Source organism: Saccostrea echinata, unplaced genomic scaffold, assembly GCF_033153115.1.
Source record: "Saccostrea echinata isolate AGI-Se365-2 ecotype Australia unplaced genomic scaffold, CSIRO_AGI_Sech_v1 ptg000058l, whole genome shotgun sequence".
Taxonomy (NCBI): Eukaryota; Metazoa; Mollusca; class Bivalvia; order Ostreida; family Ostreidae; genus Saccostrea; species Saccostrea echinata.
In genome coordinates this window covers 6107728-6126802 of record NW_026889807.1, presented here as the reverse complement: position 1 = coordinate 6126802, position 19075 = coordinate 6107728, and the positions used below count along the sequence as shown (strand labels likewise).

The window sequence follows — 19075 nt, the reverse complement described above, 5'->3', positions numbered from 1 at the left end:
TGGGTTGTTGATTTGATAACCCATATTACATATATGAATGGTCAAATACTTGCAACTTTTTGTCTATTTTGTTCAAATAACATTTTTGTGAAAACCTGCATATAAATAGCTTTATCAAGCTATTTTGAATAGCTTAATAAAGCTATATAGCTATTTCAAGCTATATAGCTTAATCAAGAGATTGTGCTGGACCTGTAGAATAAAACATAAATTGTCTTCTATATATATGCACACGCCAGGAGTATTATAAATCGCATCATAAAATATGTATTTTTTTTTACAGATATGTTTTGTGTAGAGTGTGGTCACAAGTTTGACCACAACAATCCCAAATTTTGTGGGAATTGTGGGATAAGAATAGGTATGTGAAGTTATAATTACATTGTAATATATATATATAGAGAGAGAGAGAGAGAGAGAGATGTCATGAACTGAATATAAAACAAAAAGTTGAAGCAGAGAAGAACAGAAATATGTTCAAAAGAAGTTTAACATTCTGATGTATTATAGTTTCAGATTTTTTTTTATCGGTAAACATGGTAAATACTAAATAAGAACCGAAAATGAAGACAGGCAGTCCTGAATCTGCAGTGAATTATTTGCTGAAATCAAACTAGAATGAACTATTTTACAAACCAGATCTGGAAATTTAGGGTTCTTCATCAAAAATCAGGTGAAAAGCATGACTCGCCATGCCATAAAAAATAATTGGGTTATGGGTAAAAAAAAATCTGGTTTAACACAACAGAATTGGGGGAGTTGGCAACTCTCCCCCCTCCCCCCATTACTATGTACATGTATCTGTTTTTAGGAACATTTGTAACCATTTTCATTACTATTAGAATATTACTAGTTATTTATGCATTTATCTATTTTATAGGTAGCAAGGACACCGGAGATGTTGAAAAAGAACCATCCATTGGTAAATTTATTGATTGCGGAAGTTCTAGATTTGAAGCAAATTCCTTTTGCCTTAAATTACAATTAATCAATTACAGGTAAACTTTGCTATCTCGACATCAGCAGAACTATCGGAAAATGTTGAGGTATCAGAGTTGAGACTTCATGTCCAAGACGCCCAAGATTTCACTGCATAGCAAAACAGACAGGTTTATTACGTACATGACTTCAATATACGGTAGTTCATCTTATTTCAGGAATCCCTCTATTTTTATTACCAAATCTAAGGAATTATAATAAAAATAATGTTTATAAAATAAGTTCTTTCTCTATATCGAAATCTTTCTAAATTTACAAAGTTTTCCAAAATTCCACCATTCCGTGTACGTGTAACTTGTTTTTTTGGTCAGAACAGGATATGAAATGTGCTCTATAAACTTCGAACCGTATAAAGTTGACATCCGAGAAACAGAAAAAAAATTAGATGCATTATTTTTTTTTTTTCTCATTTCAAAAAGAAAGCTCATAAAAACAAAATGTGATGTTACTTGTGCATGAATTAAGGCTGATTCAGTTAATCATGTCATTAATTTGATTATTCAAGTTCCTGTTGAAAGAATTTTTAAAACAAAATATCTTTTAAAACATCATTTAATTCCTTAGTTAGAATTAAATTTAATGCGTTTATTATTCATTGTAATGCAGTAAGCTTTTTCAAATTATAAAAGTTGTGCTTTATGTTGATATTAATAAACGTCGGTACATTTAATGAAAATCATATAGATTTATCGATGATATTGCCCAAGCTGAACATTTAATTGAGCAATTAAAGTCTCGAAGAAGACCGAAGGGCTTGGGATTCTTCTACAAACACAGTCTGACTATAGAATGAATTCAGCAGTGTGTAGTCAAAACATGGGTGTGAAAGGTGTGAATTTCTTATGATGTTGAGATACACAGAGTCATCCATGCCTGACGAGTGACCATTTGACAAACAGTTAGGTTTAATAGAGCAGAAAATTGCCGATGTCGACATATACCAGGTAAATGTTGCTCTTGGGACTGTGAATATACCTGAATATACATCGAGATAAACAGGGTTGTCGACATTACAGAGTTAGACATATCAGAGTGTTTGCAAATGAAGTATATAGTAAATACTGCCGGGAGCACGGACGGACGTCAACATATCCCAGGTTGTCGATGTATCCGCGATGTCGAGATACGGAAGTTTACCTGTATTTAATGAATATTCAGTTGAACTTTGATATCTTGAACACTGATCATGTGGTGATATTTTCAGATGCCATGGATATGTCAAAGTGATTTGGAAGTTGCAACCACTTATTCTTTAAGTATGTTATCCCTGATATCTCAAATCCTTGGATATCTCAAAGTTCAGTCCCATCAAGTTCAAGATAACAAGGTTTAACTGTATTTATGAAAATTCACAGGTAGTCACAGTGAGGTGCTTTCTGACACTGATGACATGGAAATTTTGCTATAATTACATGTATACTACATTCATTTGGCATGAAAATACAATAGAATAATGTATTTCTCTAAATTTTCAGGTTGTGAGGTGCTCCCAGATATGGCAGACATAAAAGGTGTTGAACAAAAGTTATCCAAAGGTAAATTTACTAATGATTGTATAGTATATTCTACAACTTATAAAAAGCATTGATGATTTCCTGTAGGAAACACCTTAATACAGTAACAGATTTTCCAAGTCAGACCTCAAAATATTTATATCTATCATATGTACACACGCATGTCACTATAATAAATGATTAACTTGCTTACTTACAATAGTCATTATGAAATTTATTTTTTATGTGCTTCTCTTTATATGACATGTTGTGTGAAAATGAAGCAAAGTGCTTCCAGATTTGGTAGGAGACTTAGAATCTGATTAATGAATATCATCAATTTAAAAGAAATCTGAAATATCTGTGCTTGCTTGTCAACAAGTGAGCTTTGGTAGTCGGGACAAGGAAAGTCATCATGGTGATGAGTGGTTATGATTCAAACTTGTCCTCTTGAGCAAGCGGTCATGGAAATTGTTAACACCCTGTAATTTAGTAGATAAATTTTTGTCTTGAGCTTAAAACAAACATGATCATAGGGCCAAGGATTTCCCCAAATAGTACATCCTTGAGACAATGATTTTGCTAGGATAAAGTAAAATGATAAGTATGAATTTGTGTCTCAATACAAGTTTTTGATAATGTGTGTTATGTTTCTATTGTTAGTGTGAAGTCATTTTAAAGTAAATCTTTTAAGGTTGCAAAGAAAGTCTGGAGTTCCTAAAAAAGAAGTATGGCCCTCAAAGCCTGAAGCATAAACCAAAACCAAAACCAGATAGGAGCATTTCAAAAGTGAGAGACTATGGATTGAGTTTATGTTACAGTTACTTGTTGTCATAATAACAGTGTGAAACATAAATTGACACAAAGTAAATGGTCATTCCTCACATACAATGTACATGTTTTTGCATACATATACATGTCAACAAGAGTTGTTAATGAAGAATTGTATAAGCTGAAAGACATTAAAAATATTTTAATTTTTTCTTATATTCAGAAATTCACTAACATGCATGTATGGTACATGTATATACATGTGTTTGCTTAACATTGCAGGAACTGATTGTTCATATAATGGATGGTAAAAATAGGGCCTTGAAGAGAGCCTTCCCAACGGATGATGGACTTAGTGGCTGTCTGAAAATCCTAACCAGCTACAGCGATAATGCGGAAAATTGGATGTCCAAAATTAGTGACATGTTCAGAGGGAAGATTATTTTCCTTCCCTACATAATGGGAAAATGTGGTATTGAAGCAATAGAGAACCCCCAACAATTCACACTTGGTCACTTGGAGAAACTAAAAACAAATAAGAAATATGTACCACTAAAGATATATGCAAAGGCCAGAGGGAAAGGTAATACTTTAAGAGTTGTTTGAGAATTTACCTCAAGCCATCTTTAAAATTTTGCCCTCTCCCGACTGACTGGCTCAAAATGGCTCATGTCAATTTTGTTTTACCTCAAGAAAATGATCAATTTTAAAATTTTCATTCTAGAATTTTCTCATCCTGTCAAAAAGTTTTTTTAAAATATATTTTAGAAATTCTGCATTGATGTTGAAATTTTCTGGAAAAAAAATCCCTACTTACCTACTGAATGAATGTTTTTACCCAAAGTCAGGGAAGGACAGACAAATATTAATTTAAAGATAACCTTACCTAACTTTCATTATATTTACACACACTTAATCCTTAGAAAAAAAAATACAAAACACCTTTGAAACACTTTGATGTAATTACAAGGATTTTTTCTATATTTAAAGGTCAAACTTAATTATAATCATGTCAAAAAGTATTGTTTTGTGTTTGCCTGAACATTCTTTTAACTGTATAATTAATTATATACTGGGTTATGGGCAGCAATTATCACTAATATTTACATCTACAGTGTAGAAAAAAATCAATTTCAATTCATTATCTTTATTGTAGAAGGACATACATCTAATAGCACATTTATAGAAATCATTATTATACCCATACTGATTTTTTCACTAATTAAGAGTAAATCGATATTTTTTGCTGATTTCTTGAAAATCACCCTAAAAAGACAGATTCCCTGCTAAAAGGACTTAAGGTGCGTCAGTTTGATGAACTGATACACACCTATTTGGAACACCTATCAATTTCTGTAAACAATGTGAAAAGTACCGATATGTTCCAAATAAAATCATGAATATTCATAATGCAGCAAAAGGAAAGTTTTATATAAGGAGGCGGGGCCTAATTTTTATGGGAAAGAGTAACTTGTTATTGTGTCATCAACATGGTAGACTAATATGCACAGAGAGATATACCAATCACATTATTTTGTTACAGTGTAAGTTGTTTATAATATAAACAAAGTTGCTTGCAGATACATGTACATAGTTAATAGACAATTGATTGAAATGCAAAGATCTTATTTATTATTTTTATGTACATTCTGAGTACTCAATATTTCCATTGCGCTCACTCCCTCCCTCCTTGGTTGGAAACCCATAGGCAGCAATTCCAAACAAACAATTTTTTAAGGATGGCCCAATTTCAGTACTGCATGTTTTTAAAAAAAATTTATCATGAAGTACTTTTGTGTCTGCCTGTTTGAAATTCAAATAATGGCAGCCAAATTATTGCATGGAGGACAACATTATTTAAGATAAACATTTTGTTATGCAATTAATACTATTGAACTTCAATATTTCAAACATTGATATCTTAAATACCATGGTTAGCTTGAAGTGAATTGGAAAGTGGAAGTTCCAACAGATTTGATATACATGTAGATGACGTCTGCTGCACAGATAAGGAAGTTACTGTAAATGATTGACAAGTTTTCTTTTGTATTTTTCTTCACTTTTTGATGTTTTAGATAGGAGAGAAATTACAGAAAAATACAAAGGGCAGAAATTATCAGAGGTTTTAGTGATTTACAATTATGTTTATTTTTTGTTTAATCTTTGAATTCTAGCATGTAATGATTTGATTAATTGATCTTTTCTTTTCATGATTTTGTTTTTCTGTCAGTCTGCTCATATCTAAGTCCATGTTCCCCTTGTAAAATTAATATATTTGTACCTACATGTATAAATAAGAATATAATGCTTTCAAAGTTAATTGTGCCATGTACATGTACTTCCTTTGATCTTTTATAAAGTAAATTGACAGTTCCAAAGAAATGAAGAATGTTGAAAATAGTAATGTTAGAGTAAAGTGCTTATAGGATGAGAATAATAACTTTAATCTTTTTCCTATTGTATTAAAAGAGCATCTTTAAGTTAAAGTAATTTTCAAAAGAATTATAATATGGTGGGCAGAATGACATGCAGATATGACTTCAAGGAATGTCATAAAGTTAGCATTACTTTGTTGTAGTGTTATTTATTTTCACAAATTGATTTATCATGATTTTAATTTAGCTTAAAAATAAAGATTTTATGTAAGGGACAACAAATTCTGTGTTTTCAATGATGTTTTAGATTGTGTGAGGGAAGATAACTTTTTCCTTCTTTAGGGCATAAAGGGAATTGAATATGCTTGCATGAAGTAAATTTTTCATTTTTTTTAATTGATTAAGAAAGAAATAGTCTTGTTAAGATTTAAATAAATAACCATAGATAAACTCAGATAATTTTTACAGCATTTCTTACTTTCCATGTAGCATATAGTAACTTTCTCTTTATTTGTTTTTTTTTAATTTCTCACTGTTGGTTGTGTTAGATCATAAATTCATGCAAGTGCAATTTCTGTGATCTGACACAAAAATAATGTAAAATTGTCACAAAATATATTCTGTAAAGAAAAAAAATGATATTTTTAAACACATACTTTGTATCTTAAAGCTTATACATGTATATATGATATTTTTTGATGTATGCATGGTCATGATTAAATTAATAGACTTGTCGAATCTTTAAATGCAAAGAATAAGGTAAACAGTAAGGAATCTGTCTATATGAATGAATTAAAGGTACAGTAACACATCAAATTTTCTTATCTCCCATACAGAAGAGTGACATTACTATTTTTTCATTATTTCTTTCAATCAAAATCTCATTAGAAAATTTTATTTATGTAAAATGTAAAAATAGACTCCAGAACATGTTCCTAGAAACTTTTCAGTAACAAAAATTCATATATTTCTTAAATTTTCAAAAATAATTTTTTAGCTATAAAGTTACATTTTCCCACTTTTCACCAAATTTTGTAGCTTGGTCAAAAATAAAGTTGTTCAACTAAACAAATATCACTTCTTTAGTTAGAGAGTCTCATATTTAAACAAAGATATTTAAATTTTGTTAGTATTATTTTTCCTTAATTGTGAAATCAAACAAGAATCCTACTTAGACTTACATGTGCATTTAGATCAGTTCACCTCATTTAATAACTGGAGATAGTCTAGATAATGGATTAGGTGAACTGATAGCAAATATTTTTTACATCTTTGTACAATTATGAGCTTTTTAAAAATCAATTTTTTTTTTAATTAAGATATCTGATGAATTTGAAGACTTTGAAGAGCTGGATCTTGAGGTAGTTACATCATAATAATCAATTTTTTTAACATGTGGGCCAAATTTAAGGTTAAAGTGAGCTTTTTATGATAGGAATATGTCCATTGTCAATCTTCATTGTTTTTGTCATAGTAAACATTTAATATTTTGACTTCTCCAAAAGCATTGGATCAATATCAACCAAACTTGGCACAAAGCATACTTTGATGAAGAGAAAATTTATTTATCTAAAGAACCACACCCTCTTGGAAGGGGAGAGTATAAAATAAACAGAAATATGATGGATGTCATCAAAATATTTGTTCAAATCCCCACCCCCTATTCCCCAGGATTGGTTGTGGTGAATTAAAATATGGGATCCAAATTTTACATGAATTTGAATAAATAGAAAAAAAATGTTTGGAAATCTCCTCCTCAAGTGCAGCAGGAATATGATGTGACAGTAATATGCATGTATGGAGACTTTTGTAGTGCAGATTTAAAGAACTGAATGGTACCTGGAGGTAGGATGGGGTCACATTGGGGGTTAAAAACCCATTTACCAGTACATGTGAAAGCAAAGAAATAATGAAAAAAAAATATGTTTTCAATAGTTGCAGTGCCACACTAATTCACATTGCAATGCAACCTTCTCTTCCATTGGATTTAAGTTTCCAATTAAAAAACAAAAACCAAAAACATTGATCATAGGGATAGGATTTGGCTTAAATAGGGTATCAATTTTCACAAAATGCATGCATATGGAAGTAAAATGCTAAAAATTTCTGATGAACAGCAAGGCTGTTTCAATCATTTTGTTATGGCAGCATGATGTAACCACCCCCCCCCCCCCCATGTGGATTCAAGTTCAGTTTAATCATGATCCGCTTGTGCTAAGTTGGGTTGGTTAAATTGTTCAGGGAATAAAAAGCTTCTTTTTTTTTTTTAATTTAAATCTTTAGCTTATAAGCAGAGAGGATGTGACTTTGGTGAGCATTGTGACTCCTGCTCCACTTGCTTTCATCACTGATATGCCTTAAGAACCTAAGTGCAATTTTGAAATTAAAAATTAAAGATTATGCAGTAAGTAATTTTAAAATAGATGTAGTTCAAGGAATTTAGAACACAGATACATGTATATTTTTCCTTTGCAGACCCCAAAGAAAGAGAGAAAACATGGAATGAAAGCATCCACAGAATGTTATGTAAGTGATCTGACCCTGTTTAAAATGAATTTTGCATGACTTGTATTAATTATTTTTCAAGCAAGCTGTATAATGGTTATGTGCAGGATTTGGAGCCATCAACATCAAAGGAATTAGATGGGAAAGGGTCACCACTAGGCAGTAATGTAGAGGAACAACCACATAGAAAAATAAAATTGTCTCCAATCATTATTGAAAATGAGGTATGTTTAGTACAAGTAAATTGCCATTGCTGTTTATGAAAGTTTTTTAAACAAAAATTTTAAAAGTTTCTTGTGGCTTCACAATTGAAGAAATTAGTCTGAAACTTCACTGAGGAAAGTCAACAAAATTTCTAAAATTGACCAGAATTTGAAAGAAACTGCATGCATTTGGATGTATTTTTAGGCATCAAAATATAATTTACCACTGTACCAATTAATAGTGTGCTCTGTTTAATATAAGTGATTATATGAAAGCTAGAGATTGTTTCTCTTAAATTTGAACTTACATATAATATTTGAAGATTTTTATTAGGGATGGCCACATGCAGTAAACTGACAAATTGATCAGAAAGATCATACTGGGTACAAATTCCATATAAAGCAGTCAACATTTTTAGAAACTTTTGTGATGAACTTACTTAAAAATTGTGCATTTATTTTAAATGTAGGGTTCTGATGATGATTGTAAACTCCCGAAAATGGAATTATCAAGATCAGTAAGTGTTTATTTTTCATGACTTTCTAGTTGTTTGGGTTTTTTTTCATTCTACAGCTTAAACTTTCCTAATAGTGATTGGAATGTACATTGGTACATTTGTAATAGTTGGGCATACCCATATACCCTATCCAAAACAATACCACTGAATAAAATTTAAGGAGACTCGCAATAGCTTTTTAACTACCCCCCCCCCCCCCCCCCCACCATATGGGTATAATGGCAAAATCAATTTTTTGCTATTGAAAACTCTATTAAATAACTAGGTGTCATTTTGCTAGCCTATTGCCAACAGTTCCTCCATTTTCTTTCTTTTTTTTTTTTTTGGTAATTATAGTTATTAATTTAAATAAACTTTCAGTAAATTTGGATAATCTATCAAATAACAAACATTTCGCTCTTAACTTAGTCATAATTTTATTATTACACAAGGTAACAGGATTCATTATGATTTTTGGTCACCTTAGTCACAAGATATTTCATTTGCAGACCCAAAAGGAAAAGAGAAAACGAGACATGAAAGCATCCACAGAATGTTATGTAAGTTGTCTGCCCTTGTTTATAATTACATGTAATCACATATGACTTGTATTATGTTAGTATTATTCTAGCAAGCTGTATAATGGTTATGTGCAGGATTTGGAGCCATCAACATCAAAGGAATTAGATGGGAAAGGGTCACCACTAGGCAGTAATGCAGAGGAACAACCACAAAGAAAAAGAAAGTTGTCTCCAATCATTGTTGAAAATGAGGTATGTTAGTATGTTTTAGTACAAGTAGATTGCTTCTTTCCTAATGAATCCATGTGAATATTTTCAATTGTATTTTAAATACTTTCAATGGGGGATATTGTTCATGGTCATAAACTTAAAGCTAAATATGACTCATTGAAGAAGAAAAAATTTTCCTCCCTTTTTCTCTCATTTTAATCTTTTTCTTGAGCACTATTATAAACCGCAGACTTCTTCACAGTCTGAAGATTTTGCTGTACAGATCTTACTTGTATAGACATATATATAAACTAGTATCTAAATTATATTGCTATTGATGCTCAGTCTCCATAAAATTGTCAAGTTTATGCAGCTATAGCATGTCAGGGGGAAAGTAACATCAATTGCATGTATGATTTATTACAAACAAACACAAATGCATGTAAATGTATAAACAAAGAAAACTTTAGAATTAGTCAACATCGATCATGAGTTCCAGGTGTGCATTTTGGTTTAATAATATATATTCTATTGCTGATATTTGAAAGATGAAAACTACCTTATGGCTATTTATGAGTCCAGGAAAAATAACAGTTTAATTGTGCAAACATTTTACCAATCCATTGCCTTTAAATTGTAATTCAATAAAGGACTAAAATTGGCTACTCAGTCTGTGCATAATTTTGGGTCTGTTTGTCATAAACTTCATGTATTATGTGTATTCCTTATTAATGATAGGCAGCATTGTTAGACACAAGAGTTATCAATCTTGTTGGTAGAAGTATTTTTTTTTCTTCACAATTGATGTTGTGCTTATGAACACATCTATAGGCATCAGAAGCAAATTGAAAGGGGGGGGGGGGGGGGGGCTATCTGAAATGGGGAGCTAAACCAACAGAAAAAGGTAAGCCCCAATTTTCAATGCCTATATTATGTCCGTCTTTTGAAAAAAGTGGTGCAGGAAGCACTTACAGATAAAATGAATTTTCAGGTCTTGAGAATCTTGACTTTTTTCATTGTATATATATATATATTTATATATATTTTAGATTTCTGATGAGCTACCAGACATTGAGGTACCCTCTCTTTCTTCAGACATTAATACAGATCCTAAGTCTGATGCTGTATGTAAAAGATAATGTATACTAAGTACACATATTTGTTATCTTTAAACAATACATTTATACATATGTGTATAGAAATGATTATGATATTGAAATAAGCAACAATTTAACATCAAGCAATCTACTTTTTTTCTTAAAACTTCACTAGTCTAGTTTTTCCTTAACAATGATTTGGAATGAGATAGTTAATGTAATGACCTGTTCACACAGAGAGTTTTAATTCGCATTAAATTAATGAGAAGTGAAATAATGCGTGTTCCCATTCATTTCTTAATCTTTATATGTATGACTTTTCTTAACAGGGGTCTGCGCTTTGCTAGTGAGGCGTCCAAGGTCCTTTTAGGGACCCAGACCCCCCCCCCCCCCCCCCCAGATTTGCACATGTTGTATAATGCTATCATGATGTCATTTGCAAATCACTTCAAATTGTGCAGAGCAGATCCATTAGACATAATGTCATGGTGTCTGTAATCATTTCAGTAATAAGCATAATTTCACTTTGTTTTTCACTAAAAAAAAAAATAGCATAAGTACCTATATCTGACCACTGACATGTGGCATGCGACTTGATTTTGCCATTACGCACGTGTCAGAATTTTAATTCTAATTATCTAAAGAGCTAATGCGGAGTAATTTGATGCACAGTAATTTAATTCAAATTAAATTAATTTGTAATCTCTGTGTAAATGGGATTCAAATTTAATTTGCTGTAACTTACATTTGATTCAGATTACTAGTAAATTCTCGGTGTGAACAGGGCATAAAAGTATTTACTGTTCTTTCTTTTAGCTTTCGAAGGAGGATGTACCGGTATTAGAGGATTTGCCAGTAAGTTGTCAATATTGAATACATGTATGATATATGTTTACTGCTATCTTGTTCTTAATATCAAAAAGTAATCAATCAAATGAGAAATCGTAAAAGTGGCAGTTTCTCAACATATATGTACATGTATACATGTATATCAGATTCTTTGATTATTTTCAGCTAATGGATAGTGAAGTAGCAGCATTTTGTGATGTAAGTGTATACCATATTAAATATCTTTAAAAAGTACTATTTATTTTTCAAATTGGAATTTAGCAGTTTTTCCCAAGAACACTTTTTTATACAAGTATGGATACATCAGCAAATGTTTCTTTATTGTAGGTCTTGGAAAAGAAGATAAAGAGAAAGGAGGTTTGACATTATGATCCAGTTATCATATAGCAGGATTTCTTGGCGGGTGTAAAATTTGGCGTTTTGCTTGTTCAAATGTATGCCAATCATTTTAGTGTAATTAATTTTAGCGGACACAGGGTTTGAACACATTGCAAAAGAACACTAAGAAGAATACTGAATATTTTAGTGATTAAAATTTTAGCGGGCTACTACCAAACCACTAAAATAAGCCAAAATTAGCACCCCGCTATACGGTATATTGTCTTGAAGTGTTCACTTGAAGAAGTTCACTGCTCATAACTTACTTCTCAGTAATTCTTAGTAAACCCTATTTCCCAGTACATGTACTTGCACACATAGTACAATGTAAACTACTTTATTTGCCCTTGAATGATCAAGGGCCATTGGAAAAAAATTAATTGGACTTACATAAAATATTATGTTAATGCTTGGAATTGTTAATTCTGTCTAGAAGGGTAAGTTTTGTACCTGGTATGTCTCTAAACCTATATTCGATCTCCAAAACCAAAAGGCTAATTTCAATCAAATTCATATTAGGCCTTCAAGGGTAAGTAAGGAGATGCCAGAATAGAAGATCAAAGGTTCACAGGTGAAGATATAGAAGAAAAAAAGAAATCTGTAAAAAAAAAAATCTCCTCCTGAACATTAAGACCATGTTAGTCATTTTGGAATTAAAGCATCCAACATGTTGAATCAAACTTAGTAAATCACATTCTCTTGGGGCTAGATTTGGGCCAAATATAGGATTAAAATTTTTATGGGAGTGGAAAGGGGAAAAATGCAAAATCTTCTAAAGATCAACAAGGCAACCGTCTCTTGGATGAATTTTATGGCTTATGGGCTCTTGTTTTCAAAAGTATTTGGAGGTCATATTAGGAACTGAAAGGCCTATTAATCATAATTTTAAATTGCTTTTCAACTTCAAGATGGCAGACGGAATAGCCTTGACATTCCCAGACAATGGAAAGATGGTGACTGTGGTGTATGAAAATCATGGGGGAATGTCATTTTCTAGGGCCTTTCATCATACAGACACAGTACAGGTATGATACATATGATGCATGAAAAGTGCACATTATCATATCATAAACATAATGAAGACAGTAATCCTTGTATATGTATTTAACAAGAGTTATTACTATTGAATCAATTTTCTTCTTATTACATGATTTGGATTTAAAGTAACAATTTTTAAGATAGATGCTAACTTGGCCATCATGAGTTGTTACATGTAAGAAATAAATTGAAATGATACGTTATATGATGAAAAGTCATCAATGGGATACTCTAGTAGCCAGCAAATTTGAGAATGATTTTCTCACTATAAGTGAGCATTTGATAGTAGAGTAACAAATTTTTGGCAATTCTAAATTTCAAATTGAAAGAATTCGAATTTAATTTTTAAAAATGTCTACAAATTTTGGATATAATATGGCATTTAAAAAAATGTTCAAGCAGCTCTGGTATGTACATGTAGGTCACCATCTGCAATTTTGGAGTGAATGGTGTTTTGAATGTATACATCTCATAGCATATTAAATGAATAGAAATATATTTTCCTCTGAATTTAATGTACTTTTAATGCACATATTAAGCTGTCTTATTCACACAAAACAACAGTAATTGGACAATTATTTAACATCACAGTGGAGCAACAGAAAAATGGATCTCACATAAAAGATAATAATTGAAATTTTTTTTTCCAGAAAGAAGTCTTGCACCTTTGTATATTGATGGTTCTTTTTTTTCAGAGTGTGTACACATTTATTTGTCAGATTATTGACCCAGAAATTCTCCCTTCTGTATTCCATTTGGAATGCATTTCACCAACCACCTGTACAGAAAGAGAATGCATTCATTGTTTTGAGCTCACAGAGTGTTTTGAAATGCCAATTGATAAATTGCCATCATTGTTGGTATTGAAAGAGGGGGTAAGAAACTTATACATACCGGTATATCTTTTAAACATGGTTTGTTTCTTTACTCTGTACTTCCATAAAAGAAAAACTTGAGTCTTGATGCTTGCAGTGAATCAAAACTTACTTCATATATTTTACTTAATTTCTTTCTCAGACAAAAAGGTTCTAAAATATTTTTCATCAGCTTTTTTGCTGATAACTGATGTCATAGCTTCAGAACTGTTGCATTAAGGTTTTATATTTTAGTCTTTGACCATAACACTACAGATCCTGTGATGCAAATATGGTCAAATTTACATCGCAAGATTTTCTGCGCATGGTGGGGGGATGACCAATATACTCAATTGTTTTGAATTTCTTGTAGGATGGCAGAAAATTCAAAACAATTGAGTTTATTCGTTGGTATAGACGACTGTAACAAGGGTTACAAAATGAATAAAATATACAGGTTGGTTAAAGAATGTGCCTGGAATTATGGAATGAAAGGTTGACCAATGCTGGAAAGTGGAGAATTCTCCCATACCATGCGCAGAAAATCTTGTGACATAAATTGCACTGAGATCTGCAGCGTAATGGTCAAAGACCATGGTCAAAGGTTGTGTAAAATCATAAATCTACAGTTCGACAGCTACTGATGTTAATGAACAATTTTAATTCTTTTATATGTATACATTTCAGAATTATCTGGTGGATGAAACCATGACATTTTATGGAACTGTGCTTTTAAAGAAAAACTAGACTGGCGGGTTCTACATAATTGTCCTGTTTATTTGTGTTCATCTTTTGATTAAACTCTTAACCAAAGTTTACTGAAATCAGAATGCCTGTCTATCATAAACAATTTTTATCAGAAGACTATTCAGTATTTTTATGCCCCCAACCATGAAATGGTCAGGCATATAGTGTATATCATTTTGTTTTCATTCCATCACAGTAAGCTTTTTTGTTGGGTATACAAATGAGTTGCTTTGTAATATGTGTCTTTATTTTGCTGATTGAGAAATAAAGACTTGATGGTTTTGTTTTTAGTTCATCTCAGCTGAAAGCTCAATTGAGCTTTTCTGATCACCAATTGTCTGTCCGACCATTTAGCTGTCCATCCATCTGTCTGTAAACATTTCACATTTTCAACTTCCCAAGAACTACTAGGCTGATTTTAAGCAGAGTTGGTACAAAGCATTCTTGGGTAAAGTGAAGTTTAAATTGTTAAAATGAAGAGCCAAGCCCCCTTACAAGGGGAGATAATCAAGAGAAGACAAAAATAGGGTGGGGTCATTAAAAATTCTCAAGAACCACTTGGCCAGAAAAGCCGAAACTTAAATGGAAGCATACTGGGATAGTGTAAATTCTAAATTGTTCGAATCATGACCCCCTGGGATAGGATGGGGCCTCCATGGGTGGTCAAAGTCTTGCATGGTATATATAGGAAAAATCATCAATAATCTTCTCAAGAACAACAAAAGATTAGTCATTTATATTGCAGCATCCACAGGTAATGTGGATTCAAGTTGATTTAAAACATGACCCTGGGGTAGGGTGTGGGCACTATGCTTGATCAAAGTTTTACATGGGTATAAATAAGAAAAATCTTCAAAACGGAAATCAATTTCACATGGAAGCAAATTCTTTTCAATGAATTGTTTAAGACAATTAAGCACTTTAAAGTGACCATTCTCTTCGACTTTTCATCATTTGCCCTTAGATGTGGTATCTTAAGTTTATTGGATCATGATATTATTAGCTCTTCTAACTTTTAGGAATATGGGCCATAACTCAAGAACCCCTTGACCAATTTTTGTCAAATTGTCAGAGTATCTCTGGTCAATTGGCTCTCATTTATACTAAAAACAGGGTTGTGACCCTTAAGCAAGGGAAGATAATTGGGAAAATGATATAAAAAGTACAGGTTGCTAAAAAAATCTTCTCAAGATGCAGGGGGCAGATTATCACAAAACTTGCATACAAGAATGAGGATATGTTGTAGATTATGTTTTGTCAAAACTTTGATATTTTGCTTCCTATAAGGCAAAGGGTCATCAAGTCTTGTCAATTGATGCATCTTAGGTTACATATCAAGTTGACTCAAAAGTAGGCCACAGTGACCTACGTTTTTGAATATTTTCAGATACCAATTGGCTTAAAATCAGCAAACTTTGTCAGTTGCTTCATCTTGGGTCCTCAAAATGATTCAATTAAAAAGAAGGTCACAGTGATCTACTTTTGGAATTTCAAGGTAATATTTAAATATTTCAATTAATATAATGCTTTGAATCATCAAGCTTTGTCCGTTGATGCATCTTGGGTTCTCAGAGTGTGTTAACCAAAATGAAGGTAACAATGACCTACTTTTAGAATTTCAAGGTTTTATCTAGATAAATAGAATACTATGAGGCTTCAAATACAAGTGATAGGTATGTTGTACAATTTATCAGAAGAGTGATTCAAGGCCCTTGGACCTCTTTCTTTAATTTGTCATTGTATGAGAAATGTCCAGGAGTAGATTACCTCTAAATTCCTTTGGTGGATATATGTCTAGTGATGTATTGATGTTATACAAGGCAATATTACAGGTGTGTTGAGGGAAGAACATTTTACCGGGTAGTTGATTTTTTAAACGCATGTACTTATTACAAAGTAAGGCTATATAATTATACAGATATACATGTGCACTAAATAAAAAGATTTGAAATAAAAGTGACCTTTTATTATAATTTTTGTATGGTGAATAATAATGAAATATATAAAGAGAAAGGTATGAATTGAACAATTAATAATGTTTCTATTGCCACTCATAACTTTGACCTCAAGATTTAGCTTGTTAAAACTCATTATTTTAACGTTTTCTCAAAATGAGCCCCTTAATTTGCCCCGTTTGTACATTTGTTTCTCCAAAAGCATCTTGGAAAGTAATTTTTAGAGTGCTCGTCTCCCCCATTTGAACATTTACAGTCGACAAGCCACCTACACCATTATAAGTAGGCCCTCCACTTATCCGCACAACTACTGTATAAACGGTGTCTTTAACAAGAAGCAATGGTTTTGGAAATATTACTGGAATTTCTTTGTAGTTCTGAGTTTTCTGCTTAGTTTGGCTTTTTCCTAAAAGCTGGCCATTTCCAGTATAAAGATACATGGAAACCAAAAGACCTGCTTCACATACAGTCTCTGTACCGTAAACAAATATTCCTCTTAAATAGAAAGTATCTAAGTTTATAGTGAATGATATCCTGTCCCCATTTAGGGAATTATCAACAACCCATGTAGGATGTAGACTGTGACGTAAAAAGCGATTGATAATTATGTCCTGGTCTGTTATTAGACATCTTATCTTGGAGTGCTGTTCTGGTACTGGTTGTTGTTCAACTGTTGATAAGTACACCATGATCTTCAAAGATAATTCATTGTCAATTATGCCTTTATTAACAATATTTTCCAAAAAAAAGTCCATTGACATCATTCCGAACCTTAGAAAGGGACTTATGTCATGCCAGGTGTGGGGAATGTCTTCTTCTTTAACTTTTTTAGTCCAAAGATTGATGTGATTAAATAGAAGTTCCTCATGTATGCATAGACTGTCTCTTTTAACAATATTCAAGAGTAATTCCAGAGGAATTTCTTGGAATTCTTCAGTAGTTATACTTAATAATACTTCTTCAATGTGTTTGTCTAAAAATTCAAGGCCTTTGTTTTTGATATCCGTTATGCTGTTTTCATGAGAAATAGTTAAAATTTTAAGAACAGTATTTTTTGATATGTTTTGTTCTAAGAATATGCAACATTTTTCCATAAGTTCAGTAACACTATAATAGTCAGCAATCTGGTAAATCTCTTCTACATTATCTAAAGTAATGTGTATTTCAGAAGTGTACAAGAACTCTAACATTTCCTTTGTATGTCGAATAGAATGAACATCACACTGAATTATGTTTGATTCATCACTGGGATGATTCCACTTTCCACAAAGCCGGGCTTCAAACCATTTTGATCCAAGAATTAATACAATTTTATGGGCTTCAATGATGGAATTATCTTGAAGCTTTAACTTTACGTCACAAAGTCTCTGGTCTCTGAAGGCTTGTATTAACTTTCTCCCAAGAACTGACATTTGTGTAGTCTGAAATACGAAATAGCTTCATATATTAAGACAAAATGACTATGCTTAGGTCACAATGGTTAATGGAAAGTCACCTTGACCTCATCTTACAATGTGTATACACTGATTACCCAGTAGATGTTTATAGGAACATACAAACAAAGTAGGATTCATTGCCTGATCTAACAAATGTGTCTGAAAAAAACGTGTACATGAATTACACATAGAAGTGATGTTAAATTCATATGAATGTAAGGTAATTGTACAATAAATTTATAAAAGCTAGTTATCTTTAATCTTTCCTTCATTGTTACTTGAAGTTTTGCCAGTACATATAACAGTAACATATAACTTTAATAGTTTGACCCTTGACCTTCCAACCTCTTAACTTATCCAAAGAGGGGGACCAGTGTATAAGTTTGATGACAATCAATCAAAAGATTCTCAAGATACTCATGGCTGTAAGAACCGGACCAGTCCCCCCCCCCCCCCCCCCCCAATAATTTTGTCAATATATAGAATACACCGTACTATAGAAAATATACATGTAGCTACTATATGCTTGTGCCCCCTCAATAATAACGTCCAATGACCTTTTTTTTTCGCTTGTCAAGGAATTTTGGTAGTTGATAGTGCCCCCCAACTGAAAATGTATGGTTGTGCCCCCTCAAAGTGAAATTGCTTCCTACAGGCCTGATACTGATCAGACCAACTGACTGCTTAAAATGGCATGTCCTCTTTTTTCAAGCAGCACAAATATACAAGTCTTTCAATGAGGATTCAAACAAACAAATATCATTACATATTTACTTCATATATTTAATTAAACATATATAATGTACAAGTATATACACAAGGCTATTAAAGAATCATGATGAAGATTATAAACTTAAATAACAAAACACATATTAAGTATGAAAGCCCTAGCACCAACTGTTCAAAAGTTATGGCCAAGCTTAAAGTTTGGCAATTTTTTGTAAAAGTGGGTCACACTACAAGGTCAAGGTCACGAGGTCAAATTTGGTGGTACCCAAAGAAAGATTTTGTCACAAGGAATACACCTGTGAAATATGAAATTTTTGATTTTGGGGGCATAAAGAGTCAAATAAATACAATATTGTTCAAATATATATGAAGTAAGAGTGGTTCATTCTAAATTTCTTCATTATACTAAAAGCTTTAA

The 19075-nt window shown here is 32.0% G+C and overlaps 1 protein-coding gene across 1 annotated transcript; it reads left to right on the top strand.

Annotated features, from left to right (window-relative positions):
* Window positions 1-715: 715 nt before the first annotated feature.
* Window positions 716-14819, top strand: LOC133174606 (uncharacterized). Its single transcript, XM_061309706.1, has 19 exons — window positions 716-719; window positions 881-922; window positions 2475-2534; window positions 3187-3281; window positions 3546-3846; window positions 5339-5391; window positions 6958-6999; window positions 8114-8164; window positions 8251-8367; window positions 8817-8864; window positions 9353-9403; window positions 9500-9616; window positions 10624-10698; window positions 11488-11526; window positions 11686-11718; window positions 11848-11877; window positions 12807-12923; window positions 13632-13811; window positions 14478-14819. The coding sequence occupies exons 1-19, from the start codon at window positions 716-718 to the stop codon at window positions 14535-14537; spliced, it is 1515 nt and encodes a 504-aa protein (XP_061165690.1). The 3' UTR covers window positions 14538-14819.
* Window positions 14820-19075: the final 4256 nt, after the last annotated feature.

Bases quoted from the DNA above. Each gene is read 5' to 3' on its own strand.
- LOC133174606 (XM_061309706.1), top strand. The intron at 11,719-11,847 runs GTAAGTGTATAC...TCTTTATTGTAG, and splicing joins AAGTAGCAGCATTTTGTGAT to GTCTTGGAAAAGAAGATAAA. The intron at 11,878-12,806 runs GTTTGACATTAT...TTCAACTTCAAG, and splicing joins AGAAGATAAAGAGAAAGGAG to ATGGCAGACGGAATAGCCTT.